The 19,224-nt window shown below is 40.5% G+C and overlaps 1 protein-coding gene across 2 annotated transcripts in view; it reads right to left on the bottom strand.

The window, feature by feature from the left end:
- Window positions 1–13,343: 13,343 nt before the first annotated feature.
- The window catches only part of EMC2 (ER membrane protein complex subunit 2), a 39,895-nt gene continuing 34,014 nt past the window's right edge, over window positions 13,344–19,224 (bottom strand). The window contains exons 10-12 of one of the 2 annotated variants that reach the window (XM_080340094.1): window positions 18,952–19,056; window positions 14,099–14,185; window positions 13,344–13,366 (exon numbers count right to left, since the gene is read on the bottom strand). In XM_080340094.1, coding sequence (XP_080196220.1) covers window positions 14,099–14,185; window positions 18,952–19,056 — 192 coding nt within the window. In that variant the 3' untranslated portion in view covers window positions 13,344–13,366. Of the gene's footprint in view, window positions 13,367–13,813; window positions 14,186–18,951; window positions 19,057–19,224 lie in introns of those variants that run through there. The other variant, XM_080340096.1, reaches the window with a different exon arrangement.

Here is a 19,224-nt window from a genome sequence, read left to right on the forward strand (position 1 = left end):
AGTGTCCCTGTAGGTTTTCTCTTCAAAACTCTGCCTCACTTGAAACAACGCTGCCGCGTTATGAAACGGTTGCAGCCGTTTTGGCATAGGAGATATTAACGCCACAGCCACGTAGCTTAGCATCATCCCGAGCTGCAGATTATTTGCTGCTGTTATGCTCCTGCTTCACCATCTTGCACTGTGCCCTTACACTGGATACTCTGACTTCAGTCATAGATCAAAATGTTCCTTCAGCAGAGGCAGCTGAGTCCACCCTGCGGTGCCAGCACCGTGAGGTGCTTCCCTGCCAGCCTCCTCTGCAACAGTGTCTTACCTGGGGGGAAACTCACCCCTCCTTTGAGCTCCTTAATATACACCATCCAGAAGAAGCTCACACTTAAAAATACTAACAGCTTATTATTGCACTGCTTGCTCACTTTTATGTGGAAAATGCTATTACTTGAAAAGTGCTCACAGCTTTTCTTCTCCATCTGAAAACATTCTTCCTGATTTGAAATATGGGGAGCATGGAAGAGGTCCAGCTGCAACCTGAAATTCAGACCAGCTTCTAAGTAACACCACAGCTAGGGGTGGCTTCACACTGACCTGTAATTCAAGAAAAGCTCGATCCATTTTCATAAGGCCCAAATACCTAGAAGGTCAGGAAAAAGGCAAATATACTTTCTACAATAAATTTTGGAAACAGTAAAAATAATGACATGAAACCACATCCTGGGGTGACCTGTAAGTGGATTCGATTCATTCAGGAGCTGTAAGCTGCAGCTGTGGGCTACTGGAGGGGAAAACAGAAGGTCTGTTTCTACAGTGTACATCCAAGGTATGCCCAAACCCACGCACAAACCTGGATCTCCCTCACATCCGTGCTGAGAGGACACTAATAAGCCCTTGCTCAAAGATAGGAAGCAACTCTTTTCTGTGGCTGAACATTGTGTAGATAAGGTTCTTAGGGACATGGTTTAGAGTCAGTGTTCTGTGAATGGTTGGACTCAGTGATCTTGAGGGTCTATTCCAACCAAAATGATTCTACGATTCAATGATTCTATGATCAGGAGTGAAACCGTGGGCTCTCAGTCATATGGGTCAATGCGTACACCAGCATGTACCTGACGCATGTGGACACAGCCTTACAGACCAGATGTTGTCTCACACTTCCAGCATCGCTTCATTTGCTCTCCATGGTTAAAGATGTTTCAGATCATATCTCTAGCTAGTTTGTATGGAGTACACATTTCCATGTCTTGGTGCTTTTCTAGTGACCTTTGTGACACTGCTGCTCGTCCCAGTGCTGTCCTTGCTCTGCCTGGACACACCTTGGCTCCTCTCACCTTCCTACAAAGGAGAAGGACAAACCCATCCCTCCTGGCAGGTCATCTGGCCAGTGTATTACAGGGGAAGGTCCCCATCATTACAAATTTGCTCCTTCCCAAAAGATAGCAGCAGCTTTTGCTACGCCTCACAAAAAGGATTGTAACTTTCACCTGTAGAAAGCTGCACTCGTGCAAGAACTCAAGTCACAGCTACCACCCCAGCGCCTAGCTCCAGACACACTACACGCTTAGCCAAAGCCTGTTTCAAGTCAACATAAACTGAGCTGAAATCCATGCAGTAGTTTACCCAATGTAATTACAGAGGATTAGGTTTAATTTCACATTTAGCTACCATGGCGAGCGCTCAGCACCACCACGACAGCCTCCACCCGTCAACGATGCATCTCGCTCCTGGTTCTTTTCCCAGCATAGTTCTCCATGTGCTGTGGTTGTTGATTTCTGGGACTGACCTGGCTACTACGTGAACAATTTGGCCAAATTACCAGGGTAATTAATGTCTTAGCTTCCTCTCCCTCAACACCCATACAGACAGTGGTTAATAACTACATTTGAATAGAAGCCTTGCACGTGAGTTTCCAAGAAGCTTTTACTCTCTGCAAACCTGAACACCATGTTTTCAAACTAGTCACATGGAAAAACCACACAGCAAGTGACACAATGAGAACCCAGAAACATTTCTGAATTACTTTTGCAGAAAGACTCTCCTTAGATCTGAAGCCTACAATTAAATTCCTGCTAAAGCAATGTTCCAAATAAAAAAACATAGGATAGGAGGAGGAAGGTAATGCAGCACCAGAAATAATGATGGTTGCAGCCATGACTGTGCAACCTTCACAAACAGATGATGAGGCTTAGCCCACTTACAGTTTAAAAGGCATTAGACCTTCACTACATGCCTGTTGAGCCCCTCCAGTTCCCAGTGAATTCTCTGGGATACCACGAGCAGGCACACACAAGTGTCTCCAGCCCCATGTGCCCTGCCTGGCACCCCTGGGGCACGTTCCTCACGGCGTCTGGTTTTGAATGTAGCAGGAGGTTGGCACTGGGTATCCCAGCTTCAGAAACACATGTGGGATTTGTCCCCCAGACAAAAATCTGCACAGCCTGACTCTGGGGAGAGCTCTCTCACAATGAACAAGCATAGCCAGTTTGGATACACTATACCTCATCAAGTAGATGGTTTATCAGGACTTAAACCCCACTATACCTCGTAAACATGTCCTTTCAAAGAGCCACTCATAAACTGGAAACAACACATCCTGCAAAGGGGAAAGTGTGGCCTACAGTTAACTTATTTATTCCTATCTAACATACTACAGACATCCTAATTTTTACAGCATTACATGTTTTGAACCTTTTCAGTAAAGTAGAGGTTTCTCATTTCAGCCTAACTGCTGTTAATCTGTTCCAAATGTTAACATTGCAAATAAGGTCTGGTTACCATCTCTGCCCCAAGTCGATAATAGGAACAGAGCTGATCAGCATCTGGTTTAGTTCAGACTACAACTTGCTGCCTAATACTGCAGAATTTGGGTTGGAAGATCGTTGCATTTCATGAACACCACAAAAAAAATTAAACTAACAACACTCACATACAGTCATGTGTCATTATTTATTGCTCTATAGGCTTGCTAAAGATGGAATATCACATTACTAATTTTGGCAAATTCCAGCACACATAAACAGGCCGAAACCGCTTAATATAAATTATACCAGAGCTCCCTAATGATAATTTAAAAACAAAAAAATCAGTTGTTTACTTTCCAGACTTGTGATGGAAAAACAGTTTAAAAATAAAAGAAAATCTTAAATCAGTTTCTTATTTTGTCTCGCACTTCGAACACTTGGATTGTTATGTGTCTGATTCATTGCAAGGTACTTGGCAGTCAGCACTGCCAGGATGCAGAAAACTATGGTTATAAATGGAAATGGTCTAAAATAGATTTATAGAATACAAATTGGTATTTTAACAGAATATAATAATTGACGTAAAACTCACAACACCAAGTTCATGTTAGATCAAAATAAAACCTCCTGCTGAGTTAAATCAGAGCTGAATCCAACTCCCAGTATATCCCAGAATAATCCATCTCAGGATTAGCTGTGACCCTTCTAACATTCAGAACCACTTTTTTCCTTCAAGCACTTTTTATACTTTATTCATTTACTGTGTGATCTATCATTTTGCAGCTGATCATATAAAAATTCTGTATGCAAAATATTTTTATTACATTTTTTTCTTAATCTAGATGGCAGATTATCCTTTATAAATTCAGCGAAGACTACAAGATCAAAAGCTCTTGACATGTATAGAAAATAAACCATGAATACCTAATGAACTTTATAGGTTAGCAAGACATGCTAACTTATATCCATTAACTATTCATTGAAAAGTTCAGTTTGAGAAAAAAAAGTCATAATCACTTCAAATATTAAAAGACCGTTTTTTAAACAAATGCAGAGAGTGCTTAAAACATCTGGAGCCTGTAAAACATGTACATTAATTCTGCCAAATTTACCCTACACTTTCCTGTCACCCGAAGCACTGACTGGGGTGACCCACACGACATAAATTCCTCGTTACCTGTGAGAAATGACTGGACACAGAAATTATTTCTTTCCCCAGACAGATGTAGCTGGTTGATCAGCCAACTAATAATACAATATGTATTAAGTTAAGTAGGATAAAACTGATAAGCACTGTATTCATTTCATGGTGACACCTATGAGCAGTGATTTTTTGGGCACAACAGATTCCATCGATCCTGTTTTACATTTGAGGAACCTGAAGCAGAAAAAGCCTAAATTACTGAATTGCACCATGTTGCAGAGCCAAGTCAATAACAAAATTCACAACGTGGCAGGCTATGTCATGCCACTCACAAAACTATACTGCTGCCCACGTTTTAGCAAGATCTCTCTCATTTTAACAGCTTGAGTAAATCTCCTTCCACTCCACAAGGGGAAAAATAATTAATCAAAGATAATTTTCAGCAAACTTACCTATTTTCTGCATACAGATTTCATCAGAGAAATTTTAAACTACATAAGGGGGAACAAAAAGTAATAACTGCACAGACTGAATGACTCGGAAGATAAGACATTTAACTAATAACACAAAGATCAGCATGAGAACGAAAACTCAACCCAGTTATAATCATACACAAACCCCAAAACCCACCAGCCTGAGACAGGTAAGAAAAAGAATGTTTTAAGATCTGTCACTGCTGAAATGGCATCTTCCTGACCAGTACAAGCCACATGCACTTGCCCTCTGAGCCAAGTGACAAACTAGAAGCAAGGTGCTGAGTTAATTAATTGTAACGAAGAGAATGTGCACCCATATACCTGGAAGATAATTCAGTTTATTCAGGCTCAGTTTTCACTTCAGTATTTTGCTGATATTTGAGTCTCTCCATGAAAGAAAGGCAAAGTGCCTAAGTGATGTTTCTTTTCCTTTCAAACTGCCAAGAGAAGGAAGACTTACTAGGCTGGCCCGTATCTCCAGCTCTCACTGACTTGTACAGAAACAAGGACTTCTCACCTTTCTCTTCCTTTGTGTTCCTTAAAAGTAATTTTCCATATATTGTTTACGCTATAGAGAACTTAATATAAATTATCAGAAGCACCAAAATAATTTAAGTTTTTTCTCTATGTTCCTTCTTAAAAAAAAATCTCCACCAGGCCATCATATTTCCTGGCTTCTCCCTTTTTTCATGGCTGTTACCTGAGCCTGCCCATGCAATTGTCCACGTGTGCAGTGACTTTCCTGGGTGACCATCAGTGGATAAAGCTGTTAACTGGGCTCTACAGAGCCAGCAAGAATTTCACAAGTCTCTTCACCTGGTTTATCTGCACTTGAGGAGCCCGAGACGACTGGTTGCTGCAGGTAGCTCAGCCCGTGTTGCCTCCTCTCAGAATTTCACCTGGGGTTCTCTGCTCCTCTGGGCAGAACCAGTTGTCCACAAGCTTCCCCTCACCAGCCACCACTCCCTCCTGCCTCCAGCTGGATTCTACTCTGCAAAAAGAAGCGATGCTTCCCCCTCACGCCGCCTCCCAAGAGCTGCCACAACTCAGGAGGTGTCTCTTCCTCCGGAGAGGAAAGAAGGCGGCCAGGACGAGCTGCTGGGTGATGCTCTTACAGTGAGCTACAAAGGAGAAGGGGGAAGGTGATTGGTAACAGAGCTGCCCAAATCTGCACATGAACCCTGACCTTTCCCTTGCCCGGTTCTGCTGGAACAGAAAGCTGCGCACAGAGAAGGCAGACAGGCAGTTCAGAATAAAACAGCCCACCTTTGCCCTTCCAGACGCAGGCAAAGCTCTGCAGAATCGCCTGTTCGTGCAGCTGCCTGCGCTGCCTGCTGTCCTGAGCTGCCCTGGAGCTCAGAGAAACCATTCACATCCTCACAGCACAAAGGGCGTCAGCGAGCAAAGAAAGGGAGCAAGCACCAAGCGCAGATTTGTGTTGTCCTTTCCCTGTAAAGTTCCAATCAATTAGCTGAAAAATATGCAAGTTACTTGATTATTTTTAATGCCTCTGAGCCACTGTATGTTAAACATATGATGAAGTCCATGTCCTGGTTGTGAAAGATCACAATTAATAGTGTAGTCATTACGACCCATAAAAGCCAGATGCTTTCCACAGAAAAGCATTTGTTTCACTGGAGCTTTCTCAGGGTTGGGTTTGTTTTAGGGAATTTTAGTGAGAGAGAAACCCACCTTATCAAAGCTCACTGGCCAATCTCTCCTGTTGAGTTCTCTCATTTTCCAGCCGTCCATGGGCCAGAGACTGACTCAACAACACGATGGTTTGGTCACTTGCTGGGAATACAAGAAACTCAAGTTCACAGTCTCTTTCCTAATCAGGTAGACAACTTAAACCTTGTTCTCCTGCAACCCAGGGAAATGACTCAGTTGTTAGGCTGCTGGTAATCCAATGTGTATTCAACTTCATGGGCATGGCTGTTTCAGTAGTGAAAAGGTCTCTGTTTTTTTTCTAAGATGATAAAAAATTCAAACCTCAATTTTATTGTATGACAAAATTCTTGCATTCTGGCCAGTCCTCAGTAATATCACTTCCCATTTAAAGAGTCATCTTCATCCAGGGTGGTTGTGCTCTCCTCCCTCCCACCCCTCAGTGGCACTGAAGCATTGGTTCCACAGCCTTCTTCAGACCTCTGGCGACCTGACAGCAGACAGACATCCTCCTGACACCTTCTGCTCTGCTGTTTCTTTTACCTGAAGTGATCAGAAATAGGTGAACATAGCCAGTATCTGGCAGCCTTCTGTTATTTTTTATTCACTGCCAAAGAATACACCTGCAGTTCTGACCCACCACTGAAAAGGAAACAGGACAAATCAACAGGAAAACTGCCACCCTGGTGTGACCAGATGTCATCCCTCAGTTTCCACGTGTGCCACGGTTGGCCAAAGCATATGGACAGAAACGTTGCCCCAAGAACCACTGCAAAAGATGTAACTGGTGGGAGGTCCCAGGTGAGAGACTGCAGGAATGGATGGAGCATGAAGAAAAAAGACCATGTGGCTCCAGAGTTGAACGGCATGCAGGCTTTCTTACACCTTCTCTATTTCTAGTGGACCTTTTACCTCACTAACTTCTACCATTTCCAGCCTCTGTAGCCTTTCCTGCATTAGTTTTGTGTAAAATGTTGTTCTTAACTGCATTAGCCAGCAGTCACTGTTGTTGCTTTCTTCCTATGATTTTACACATACGTGGCCATCTATGAAAAGGCAATTTTCAATTGCTTACAAATACACAGCCAGGGCGATTTAGACAAGTACCTATTTCTGCTTCCACTTCAGAGTCTGGCAAATGAAGGACTTTGGAAGAAAAAAAAAAAAAGTAGTTGGTGCCTAAATTTAAGAATCAAATCCATGTCTAAGCACTTACACATGTGGTCTGATTTTCAACAACATTTGGAATCAAAAAATGTGCCAGCAAGGCCAAATGGGAGCTGGTGATTTGGAGAATTCCATCCCTTATTTTGTTGTCTAAAGTGCAATCCAGGAATAGGGCCCAGGAGCTCATTTTAAACAAAATATTTGTACGTATGCTGGCTAGAGCTGGAGGGAATAAATCGGACCATGGATCCCCTCTGAACTGGCAGACCACTGGAATTTTGAAAAAGCACTATTCATATTATACAGGTACTTAGAAAATACAATGTGACAGCTGAGCATTGTAAGGACACGAGAAAGGTTGTTCTTGCCCTAAAGACAGCTGCTGGAGCTGGGTAACAGCCCCACCGCCTTGGCACCCAGCGCCCAGGTGCTCCCAACCTGGAATCCACGTGAGATGCTGCTCCTCGCGCTGACCTCAGCCACCCACCAGCCTGGCAGGCTCCTACCCCTCAAAATTCACTTTCTGTTACGTAGTTAGGCAGCTGGAACACAGATATTCAGCCCAAGTGAACTTTCTTCACAGAAGGCTTTTTCTTCAGCAAACTTCAGAGAGAAAAAGAGCCTGAGGAAAAACAGACATAAATCTCTTGCTTGGCTTCTTCATCCAATTCTCTCCCAAAGTGATAGCATCACGTATTGATTTGCTCTCGAACTTTGCTCCCAAGTGGCTGCATCTACATCTCTGCTTTACTGAGAAGATGGTTTGTACGTGGAGACGTCTTGATGTTCCTTGAAACTACTCTGATAATAGGTGTAGCTGTTTTTTTCACACGGCTAATGAGGCTCAAAATTACCTGAATATGGGAGATTCCCAGGAGGAGTAAATGATCTGTATTAGCAAAGGCTCCTTTCTCGGTCTGGGCAGTGCCCACACTTAACTAAATCAAAGTTTACTTAAAAGCTTATTGGAGCTTTTGGCTCCATACAGACATCACATTTCTGGGAAGTTTTGATCAAAAGCTTTGGCATGGCTACAATTACAATATTGTTACAAGTCACTAAATGTTATTGATATGTTTAAAACAGAAGTTCTGTGCTCGTTTTATATACAATTTATCGCAAATGCAGTCAGCAAGACCAAGGTATTTTTAGGTTTTTCAGAATATTCATCCCTCCTTTGAATCTTTCAAATATATTTCCAGCTCATGATAAAGCCTGCTAAAACGCCCAAGAAGCCCACACAGTAACCATTAAATTAAAAAGTAATGGAATAACAATATTGATTGCAGAATTAAAAGGATACAGCAGGTATTGACTTTTAATAGACCTATTAATTTTTTTTTTGTGGTTTTCATTATTGATCCTAAGCTAAACAGAATAAACTGCAGCAGCTCCCGCAGAAAGAGGTGCTGTTCTACTGGTTTTCTTGTGCTACTGCCCACACTGTGATCTGTCCACATTTACACAATTTCCAAAGTCTAAACTGAAACAAATAAGCTCAGATTTCCAGTGACAGCTTTGAGCGTCGTATCTATATTTAGTGGAATAAAAAACACAAACCACCTCGTCAGACACACCACTATGTCAAGTTCAATTACCTAAATAAACAAAAGTAATGGTTAATTTTACTTGCTGCTCACTTTTTTGAAGCTGCTTCAGTGTTGATTTTTGCAGTCCCTTCCCGAGAGGATTACATCTGCCTGATTTAAAGTTTCACTTCCAAAATCCACCTCCAAAACCTAAAAGCTTGCTACAGAAAAACTGTATCAATTTGGGAAAAGATCCTTCATTCTTTGGGGAAGATTAGCCTTGGTCCTAAGAGGAATCGTATTTAAGCGACACGGTCTGCGGGACAAGCAGTGCGTCTATTGCAGATGCAAACAGGTCGTGACCTGCCCCCGTGGAGGCCCATCGGGACCTGTTCCCCTGTGGGCAGTCACTCGAATTGTGTCTTTCTCCACTGGCAGCCCTGAGGCAGATGCCTACATGCCAACCAAACGGCATGAGGAACCCAGACATCAACAAGGTCACGCTGAAAGCAGTTAAAATATATAGGGATGAGGAGCAAAATAGTTTTGCACTAAAATGTATTGGTTTTTTTATAAACACAGCCTCAATGCAAAATACAGCATATTTTATCATCTTCCACAGCGAAGAGAACTGCTGGACGTACGCTGAATCGGGCAAGCTGAAAAGGTGGCTCATCCTCCTTCCAGTCATCCCTTTGACCTTGGAGAAAAGGCGTCCCATCTGGAAGCATTTTCCCCACGTTTCTCACTCCGTGCTCTCTCACACACGCACAGAAAGGCCCAGTGACTGCGAGAATCAAACTGCAGTCACTACAGCCCTGCGAGTAATAGATCTTTCTATACATTTGCATGTCGTTCATCAGGGATAAAATCCACCCTCTGACGTTCTTTGTCAAGCACCCACAGCCGGGCTCAGCAGGCTGCAGATGTTTAACAGGACAGGTCTGTTGTCCCACGTCCTGGCAGCCTGAGACAAAGGCTCACACGCTGACCTGGAGGCGTGCACGGGCAACTGAGTGCACCGAAACCCAGGATGTGCAAAACCTTCACACATCCAGGACCGATTCAGCCAACTCACCCATCTGTACCTTCACCTCTGTGACACCAGCAGGGTACCACACCAGCACGACTCTGCTGCAAAGACTCCTGCTCTGCAGAGGCCAGCAGGAGAAAAGTAAAATATCAAGGCCAGTCCCTAGGAGGGGCAGAAACCTGCGGGCACATTCACGCAGATGTGCTGCTCTACCAACAGCTGGAGGGAGGCTCCTGTGCTGGGTCCCTCAGCACACCTATGTGAGCAACTTGAGGATGTGCGCTGGGCTATTTCCAGTTGCACTGGTGCCTGCTCACCAGGAACATGCACTGCTGGGAGCCTGAGTGCACATAATCGGCATTTTCTACTGTGGCATGTGGATCAAACAGGCCTTTGTTCTGCCCTCCAGCCTTTCTTCTTTATAGACAAGCAATAAAATGAGTCCATAGCTTCATACAGAGGACTTCCTCACCACAGAACAAAATAAATGCACCTGGGACGTGTGCTGATAAAGGCTTTCCTTTTCACATCCAGCACCAGAGGTGACTTTTGGGGGGCTGTTGCTTTTGGATTTTTTTTTTGGCTGGTGCTTGGGCATTTTTTGCAGGGTGGTTGTTTATTATTATTATTATTATTTTAAGAGGCAGGTAGATCAATGACCCTTTATTTCTAAAAACCACTCTCTGGGTTGAATCCAACTTCCAGCTGTTGTCTCTCACAAAGATACAGGTCTGAAAGGTTACAGAGTTATTCCAGATACGACCAATTATTAATTTCAAGTACTTCGTTCTCCATGTAGACTCAAGTATCTGTAGTTAAGCAATAGTTAGTCCTAAAATTCAAGTAATAATATTTTTGAGACATATAAAGCAGTATTAGTTTTCTAAACAAAACCACATTAAGGAACTGTTCTGATGCCCCTCTGCTCTGACACCAGCTTGAGGGAGCATGGGAGAACTGTCCCCTCCCCGCGTAGCGGGGTCTGTGCACATGGCACAGTGCTGTTCCACTGGAATCTGTATGGTTTAGATTTTAACAGAGTGTTGTTCTTAGAGCTGAATATATGGAAGCTCTTGAGTTACAAGAAGAATTATTATTGCAAACCTGACTACAGCTACAGTTGGTGTTCTTGGAAGATGAGGGTGCAAGTAACAAGAAGCTAACAAATTCATGCCAGGAAGTCAAGTTTAATTTGCTTTCCTTTTCCCCTCCCTTCCAAAGCTGGCCGAGACACAAGTTCCACTGTAAATGCAGTGACTAGCAAACACGGATGCCATCACAAATACAGTGCTGCCAAGAGGAAGTCCTCCGTTGACTAATAACAGAGTTTCCAATAGCAACTGCAAGATATTCTGGGCACCGAACCAGAGAGATTTAGGGATATATTCTAAACAAGATGTGCTTTTTGTAGCTACAGAATATGAATTGTAGAACAGTTGGACAAAAGGTTTATAAGAAGTTACCCGTAACTTCTATTAAAAAGGCAGAATCGGAGGTTTTGCTGGCTGTTCAATGACCTTTACTTCAACAGGTAACATCAAGCTCTCCCTATCAAGCCTCTTACCAAAGTATGGCTGCGAAAAATAAAGACACAAGTCGTCGCTACATGGTTTGGCATTGCAGAGGTCTCAAGTTTTTGCTGTCAACTGAAACAATATGAAAACATAGCCTTTTATTTTGGAAAGAGGAAACTGCATGCTTGATCGTAATATTTTTGTGCACCATTTGTCATTGTCAAAGGACAATACAGAACATAATCAAATTCATTTGTTCACTAAGTAACCCATTCTTTGAAAACCTATTCTTCAATGCAATCCAGCACCAGTGACATGTTACAAAATCATTTACTAGAACTGGAAAATGACTTTTACAAAAATCACATTATGTCACAGCTTCTCTTCTGTAGCCTTTGCTTGCTCATATTGCAGGGCATTTCATACAGTTACTTCCCCTGCAGACACAGGGTATTAAGGTTTTTTTCCACTTGAGTACAGAAAAAATCCTCGAATTTCCATTGCTGCAATTCAATAGTTCTATCAAAGGCTGCCCATGCATTTTCATATGAGTAATTTATTTTATCATTGAAGTAAACAAATATGTCAGAACTATTTGACGGGTGAATTTGTAAGCTCTATCTATGTGGGAATTATGCCAAAATACAAGCACAAATCAGAGTGCTACACATTCATTTCAAAAATATACTAAACAGCAGTGAAAACTAGAAGGTTGTACAAAGCCAAGGGAGATGAAATTTGTCATCGAATTATTGAAAACAAGAAGTAGTACAAGCATCCTTACAGAGGAACTGATATAGTATATGCTCAAGTCAGACTTTGTTACGTTAGAAGTTGCCTCTGAATAAAATTCATATACAACACTTGCCAGCAGTACAGACAGAGGTGCCGGCTGCACAAGAACACTACACTGCTGGTTTTTAATACCTTGGAGGTAAAATGTTACACACCACTAATTATTTTAGTTTACCGTAGAGCTTCCCACCATTTTTAATTTTAGAATGTAAGCAAGTTATTTGAGTTGTAGGTAAAACTGAAAAAAAAAGCCTGATGAGGGTTTAAAACTCTAGATGGCACACTCATGCAGTAAAAGACTATAAATCTGAACAGAAACACACAGGTTCACCACGAGATTTTCTTGGTTTTCCACCTGAAACACACATAATCTATCTGCAAACACTGTTCTGAGGCCAGTTTGTCAATTACTGTTATAGAACGATCTGCACTAATTCCCCAAGTTAGAATTAGGTGATTTAATGTAATACTAGGAAGTATTTGCAGTTTTATATTTCAACAGGACTGAATTAAGTTAAGATTCCACATAAAATTAATCCTTGTGGCATAGCACCCATCCTGTAACACTATCATACTCCAACCTACTTTATGTATAATGGGAATGAGATCTTACACGTCTCTTACAGGCACAGCCTCATGCGACAACCAAGCTTTGAACTCACAGGGGAAGCTTTTGTTGCTGCTTTGCTTTTAACCAGCTCTGCTTTGTTTTACTACATCAAATCCAGAGTCATAAAAAGGACATTTTAATACACAGCCTTTAACCTACTCATCCATACAGAGCAGGCGATATAACATCTGAAACACACATGAGCCTGGATGGTGGTTACAGTCATGAAGAAAATGACACCACAATATTTTTATTAGAATTTGTCAAGGGTATATAGCTGCTGTTACGCAATCCTACTGAAGTTGTAACAAATGAAATGGTAGCTGTGTAACTGAATTGCCACCGTACACATGTGAGGAACATCCAGAATGATCAGAACTGCAAAATTCATGAATTAGTATGTTTGACTAATTATCTGAGTAAATAAAACAAGCACCTAAAAGACAAACGAGACATAGATTCACAGTGATCTAGATGCTTCGTGCTAATGGTGTAAAACCACTTTTATCTCCCAGTAAGTACAAGGCAGTCAAGCAATCAGTCTCATCCTCACAGCCTGTGACACTTGGCCACTGCGGAGCAGTTAATACACCACAGCTTACACCAGGGTGCAAGTGCACTGAACCGCAGGCGCAGCAGCAGCGCAGACCAGCACGCAGCGTTCAGATGGTTTTGGAATTCACGATGTGAAGCATCTGTATAACAATGACACGCAAAAGGAATTTAAAAAGTGCATATGCATATTCTGACTGGAGAACTATGTGGACATGGAAGCATTTGGCCGCTAGGCCACAGAGAATGTCTTTGGCCTTCAGCCAGTACAAAAGTCCCCCTGAAACAAAGGACACCAAGTTTTCTGCATTTCTACAGTACTGGCTATCAGCTGATTAATAAAACCATTAGCATCAACTTTTTTCTCTAATTAAGTGTATTTATAATCACTCCTTGCTGTATGGTAATAATTTACCAGAAAGTATACATCTGCAGTGTGCTTCTACTCTTAAATATGCAAATAAGAGAAAAATTTCTCACATACATTATTCATCTACATACACACATTGGTAATTTCTGTTTGCAAGTCCAATAAATCACTGTAATAGTCTTTTAATCATTTAACAAGTTTATTTCTACAAATTACGGCATAAGAGCAGGTACTGTAGATACAAAAATCTAATGAGACTGATGTGCAGCACATGTTATTTCTTTATGATATTGTCTTCAGGGATAAGTTATTCATTTCAGTGGGTATTCAACACCTTTCTCATAGCAGCAATAAATAGGTATTTTACTTTTCATAAAACATTATCTTAGATAGCAAGTTAATCAATACAAAATTAACTTTTAACAGTACTAGAGTAATATAATCCATAGGTCATTACAGGTTCATCACAGAACTGGAAAATTTAATAGTGGGTCTTTGTGCCAACCTAAGACTGAGTGATTTGCAGTGTCTCCAACATGTCTTCCACCGCCTTCAAAGAGTATTTAGTTTCTTTCTTACTGCGACCTGCAAACTAAACAAGAGAAAATATTGTTGTCATATATCACAAATTCTGTGGATAGATCCTGTGCACATAACAGTTCTTAAGATTAAGCACGAAAAATTAACTCTAACTACTACACACCTAAAAGCACAGCCTCTTTAGTCTTCCACTACAGCTCAGGTTTTTAACTAGAATACAAGCTATGTCACCCTTTCTCTCATAAGTAATGAAAAATAAAACAGAACTCCTTAATTTCACTCATTTGCTCTAAATTTGTATATTCAGCACTAATATTACACTTTAAAATTCAACTTTTCTGAACAGAGATCTTCCTGTTGTTTTGTTTGCTCTGTAAACTTTAACATAGTTTTTCTTTCAGGCTCAAATTTTTTATGCAATCCAAATTAGATTATATTCATAATTTAAATGGTAACAAGACTTGGACCTGTTATTTAAGCCAATCTATCTTCTTTTTTTGTTATAGCGAGACAGAGAAAGCTCTACTTAGTAAAATCTGCTATAAAATAATCAAGTCATCATATCATGATATTTTATCGCTCAAAGTAACTATGAGTAATGACCTTGTATTTGATTGTAACCTACTATTACAACAGCAATTTCAGGGAGTGTTTGAAATAAAGTCTGTCTTGATAACAAAGAAAGATATGGCTTAATAAATACTACTGATGGCTTTAGATTCCCTAAGACAAATGCAGGCAAGTTTGGGAAAGGAAGGGGTAGCAGGGCACGAGATGTTGATCACCCCACGCTGACCTCACACGGGTTTTTCTAACTGTACTGACAATTCCCATCCCTCATCAGCCGTATCTAACACAGTGGATTTATTGACCAGGTTGGTCTTCGGTCAAATGAAACTCCCAAACATTTTTAATGCACCTGCACTAAAAAGTTTTGCATTCGGGGTTGGGAGGGGTGGTAAAGACATTACAGAAGTAGTAACTATAACTTGCTGCTAGTAAAATAGTCTATTCTCTACCTAAATGTTAACATCTAAACACTCAGTAAATTTTCAATTTAATGTTTTTTATTTCTAATACCACTGATGTCTTGCATAGTTAGCCCTTGATTTATAATGTGTCCCTTCTCTCTTGTAATTGACTTAATTTAGCAAACTCTTCATGACCTGTTAGGAAAGATTAAGTCATCAAACCCAGGTAATATCACACCAGCTACAAGCTGCAGGACCTCTTAACCTGATTCTGACCCCCAGGCTACAATCTAACATTGGGATTCTCAATCAGTACTGAGTCCTTAAAAAAGTAGTTTGACACAGTAAATGAAAAGCTATTTCAAATTAAATAGTCAGGAGAACGAAATGCTGTTATTGTGACGACACTTTATAGTTAAGAGACATACTGAAAACACCATATTTTCGTATTTCATATTTCCAGATGCAGAACTGATGTGCCATGTTTTGACTCTAGTGTTATGTATGAGACCATTCCTCATGTTCTGCGGTTTCCATAGTGACCCACAGTAGCCAACTTCAGAGGAACACCAAAGATTTCTTAACGCTCTCCCGGGTGAGAGACGTAATGTTTGCTCAGATCTGACTTAATACAAGATCCTCCTTTTATTCACACTAAACAAGAATAGTTCCAAGCAGATACTCGGAAGTCCAAATCCTTCCATAAAAACAAGCAAATGAAAAAACAGAATGCAAACCCTTGACTGAAAAATGGTTTCAAAATCAAAGAATTCAGAGATTTCAAGAAAAAGCACAGAAGCCTGAATATACTGTGGTCAAGAAGCGTGCTTGGCAAGACACACAGAAAGCACACAGAGGAAAGCTTCAAAATAAGAAAAAAATTACTTATTTTACTGCTCTTCAGGGACACTGAAAGCAAAAGTGACATAAGACATTAGTTTAAAAAATGTTACTTGCTAATTTCAAGAGTGGTCGCCTTCCTGATACTGACGTGTACTTTAAGCTGAACAAATAAAATAAAACTCTGCGTCATAACAAACAGAAGTGTACTTGGAAATGTAATCACTTCAAATTTGCCCTGACGAACAATTATTTTGTCTATTCTGCCATTACACAGCAACTTGACTGATTGAGCTGGAATCCATTTCTTGAAATCATGATTTAATTTTCTGTTTCCCAAATGGTCTGTAACAAAATCACCTCTCTCCAACCATAAATAACGTGTGGATTGCTAACACAGAAGAATTTAGCAATGTACCCGAGAAGCATGTATCTGGAAAATTACTACGAGTAGGATCAGATTAAAGATTTTTGTGAGCATTAATCAAACTTGCCCGCCTCTGCTGAAACGCTTCTAGCAGAGGACATGCTAAACCAATTACCTAATTGGAGAGCACTGGGTAGCCATATTTTGTTTCGATGTTAAAGTGACTGTGACTCGTGTCCTCACTCAGAACAGACACACGTTCTTCACGGGGTCTGCACAGAGAGTAATCCAGTTTCCCAGCAATAAGGCAAAACTAAGCTTGTAATAATAATAAACTTTTAACAATTCCTCCAATAATGAGTACTCCTCTAACATTTGAAATAAAAGACTAAAGTTGTCGTCCTTTTTTTTTTCTCCTTCTTTTTTTCCTTCACTGGGTCAATTAAATTTAAGTGGCCTAGAGAATATTGACCTTTCTTTCCAAAGCATGTGTTAGCAGCCAGGAATTCCAGCTCCATGCAGAAGCCCAGGCTACAAGCCCTTCCTGTCTTCCTTTGAAAGTTTACATTTCTTCTAGATTAGGCACAGGTACTAATCAGCACAGAGGGTTATGTATTTAACATCAAAATAAGTATATTACCCAGATGGAGTGTCAAATATCTGTGCTTTTCAAAAAATTACTTAATTCAACTATTCCTTATCACCATATTTTCTTGTAAAGAACACGCTGTACAGTCTAACCAACACTGGTGAAAGTAAGGTTTTCTTTTTACACCCAAAGATTGTTTTCTTCTTTAAATGACAATAAACTAAAAAGTTCCTCTGGTTTCATACAGGAATGGACAGGAAAAGCAAAAATCAAGTGCCAAGGCAAACGGCCCGAATGAGAGAATAAATCGAAAGAAGGGGACCAGTAAAAATATTTCAAGTAAATTGCATATAAAATTAAAAAAGCAACTATAGCCAGTGCTAAATTTGAAAAAATAAAGGCAGTTTTCCAAAATTACTGAGCAAACTGCTGGTAATCCAAGTTCAAATCCAGATTGAAGATGGGGAAAGATCTCACTGCTTGAGATCACAACTGCTTGAAAGGAACTTTTTGAATTAATAACTTCATGTATTAAAGCCACAAATTCATATAATTTGTCTAGGTACCCAAGTCAGGATTCTAAATGCATCTTATTGTCTAGAACATGACTACAGGAAAAAATGCATTTAGCAATATAAGGAGGTCCAGTTCATAAAAGAAGTAAATGCCAAACTCAACAAGCCCTTAAGGTTCTTATTACACTTTACAAAGTGCTTTGGAAAATGCAAGGACAGTGGGGAGGATTTATACAGATAATATAAATATCTAGCTCAAAACCTGGCTAGACAGCCCTCCACTGAAGGAGAAACGCTCTGAGGGCTTCCACTGGCACGAGCGACCAAGGTTTCATCCTTAGGGCCAAACGATGACAACTTCCAACCACTCAACACGCCGAAGGAGCAACAAATCAATACTGACTCACAGGGGAAACTGGCACCTACTACATCACCGAACACCGTCTGCTGTCGCAGTTGGACGTTGTAAGTCTCTGATATAAACACTGAGCGGCCCAACCCTTCTGCAGCCCAGTGGGGCTGGGCTGGGGCGGCCCTGTCCAGCTGCAGCCACCAGAGCTGCTTGCGGTGCTTCTGTGAAGAGGAACGGGGTGTCCACACCATTTGCACACCAAACCCTAGCTCAAGTACTTACATTTTCTGTATAGCTAAATTCCCCCTGATTCCAGTCAGATATGGTGCTCGTCACTTTGTGTCCCTAACAGCTAAAACGAGCAGCTGAAGTATGCAACATATCATAAAAGTATGAAGTCACAAAGAAGTTATGGCATGTGTTTTAAATACATTAGTCATGTTAACGTGATCTGTTCTGGGAAGCATCAACCAAAAATGCTTGACATAGGATGCAAAAGACCTTCACAGAAACAGTGGAACTGCATTTTTCAGGAAAAAAAACTCAAAAACCCCTCCCCAAAAAATATAGAGGCTTATAGTACGAAAGTAAATATAGATGTTTATGCATAACTTTTGCAACAGCTGAAAAGACTCCTAGTGACTTCAGGAAGCCTTGCTTGTGGCCTACAAATCTACATTTTCACAATTCAACATGTATTTTTCTATAAAACTATGCAAAACCGACTTCAGGAACAATTGCTAAGGTAATTATTAGGAACACCACTAAATAGGATTTTAAAAGGAAGGAACACAAAATTCTAGAATTTTCATTTGTTTTCTAGTAAAATAGAAGTAGCTGACCAAGTTACTCTAAGAATTAAGACATACCAAGCTTTATTAAAATACTTCGCTGTAGAACTGAGTCTTGGAGGTCAGCATTACACTATTGTACATCCAGTTAATATTAGTAGAAAAAAAATCTGTTTAAAGCTAATAAGTAAATAATACTAATTAATAACTGTAAAATATCAAGCTTACAACAATTAAGACTTACAGGAAATCAAACAAAAGTAGAATGCAAAAAATCAAAGCAAATTATGCTAATTTACATGTCATATCTAACCCCTTGAACAGCAGCTGATACAAGTGCAGAAAAGAACTAGAGAGCTTATTACGAGTATCACAGAACAATAATATACTAACCTGGTATGCTCTGTTTATTTGGTTAGCTGCCCAGCTGGCATATTTCATATTATCTTTTTTCATTTTTGCACTTGCTTTCGGATTGGAAGCAATATGGCTGGCAGACTAGGAATACAAAAATTAAAAACTTGTAACTACAAAATACACGTGCATGACAAAAACTGAGAGTATTCAGCATGTTTGCAATCAAAGCCCCACACACCGTGACAGCAGAAAAAGACAAAAAATAAAAACAGTTACTGGTAAACAGTATCCAATTAAAAACGAGCTAAA

The sequence above is a fragment of the Nesoenas mayeri genome (assembly GCF_963082525.1).
Source record: "Nesoenas mayeri genome assembly, chromosome: 2".
NCBI lineage: Eukaryota > Metazoa > Chordata > Aves > Columbiformes > Columbidae > Nesoenas > Nesoenas mayeri.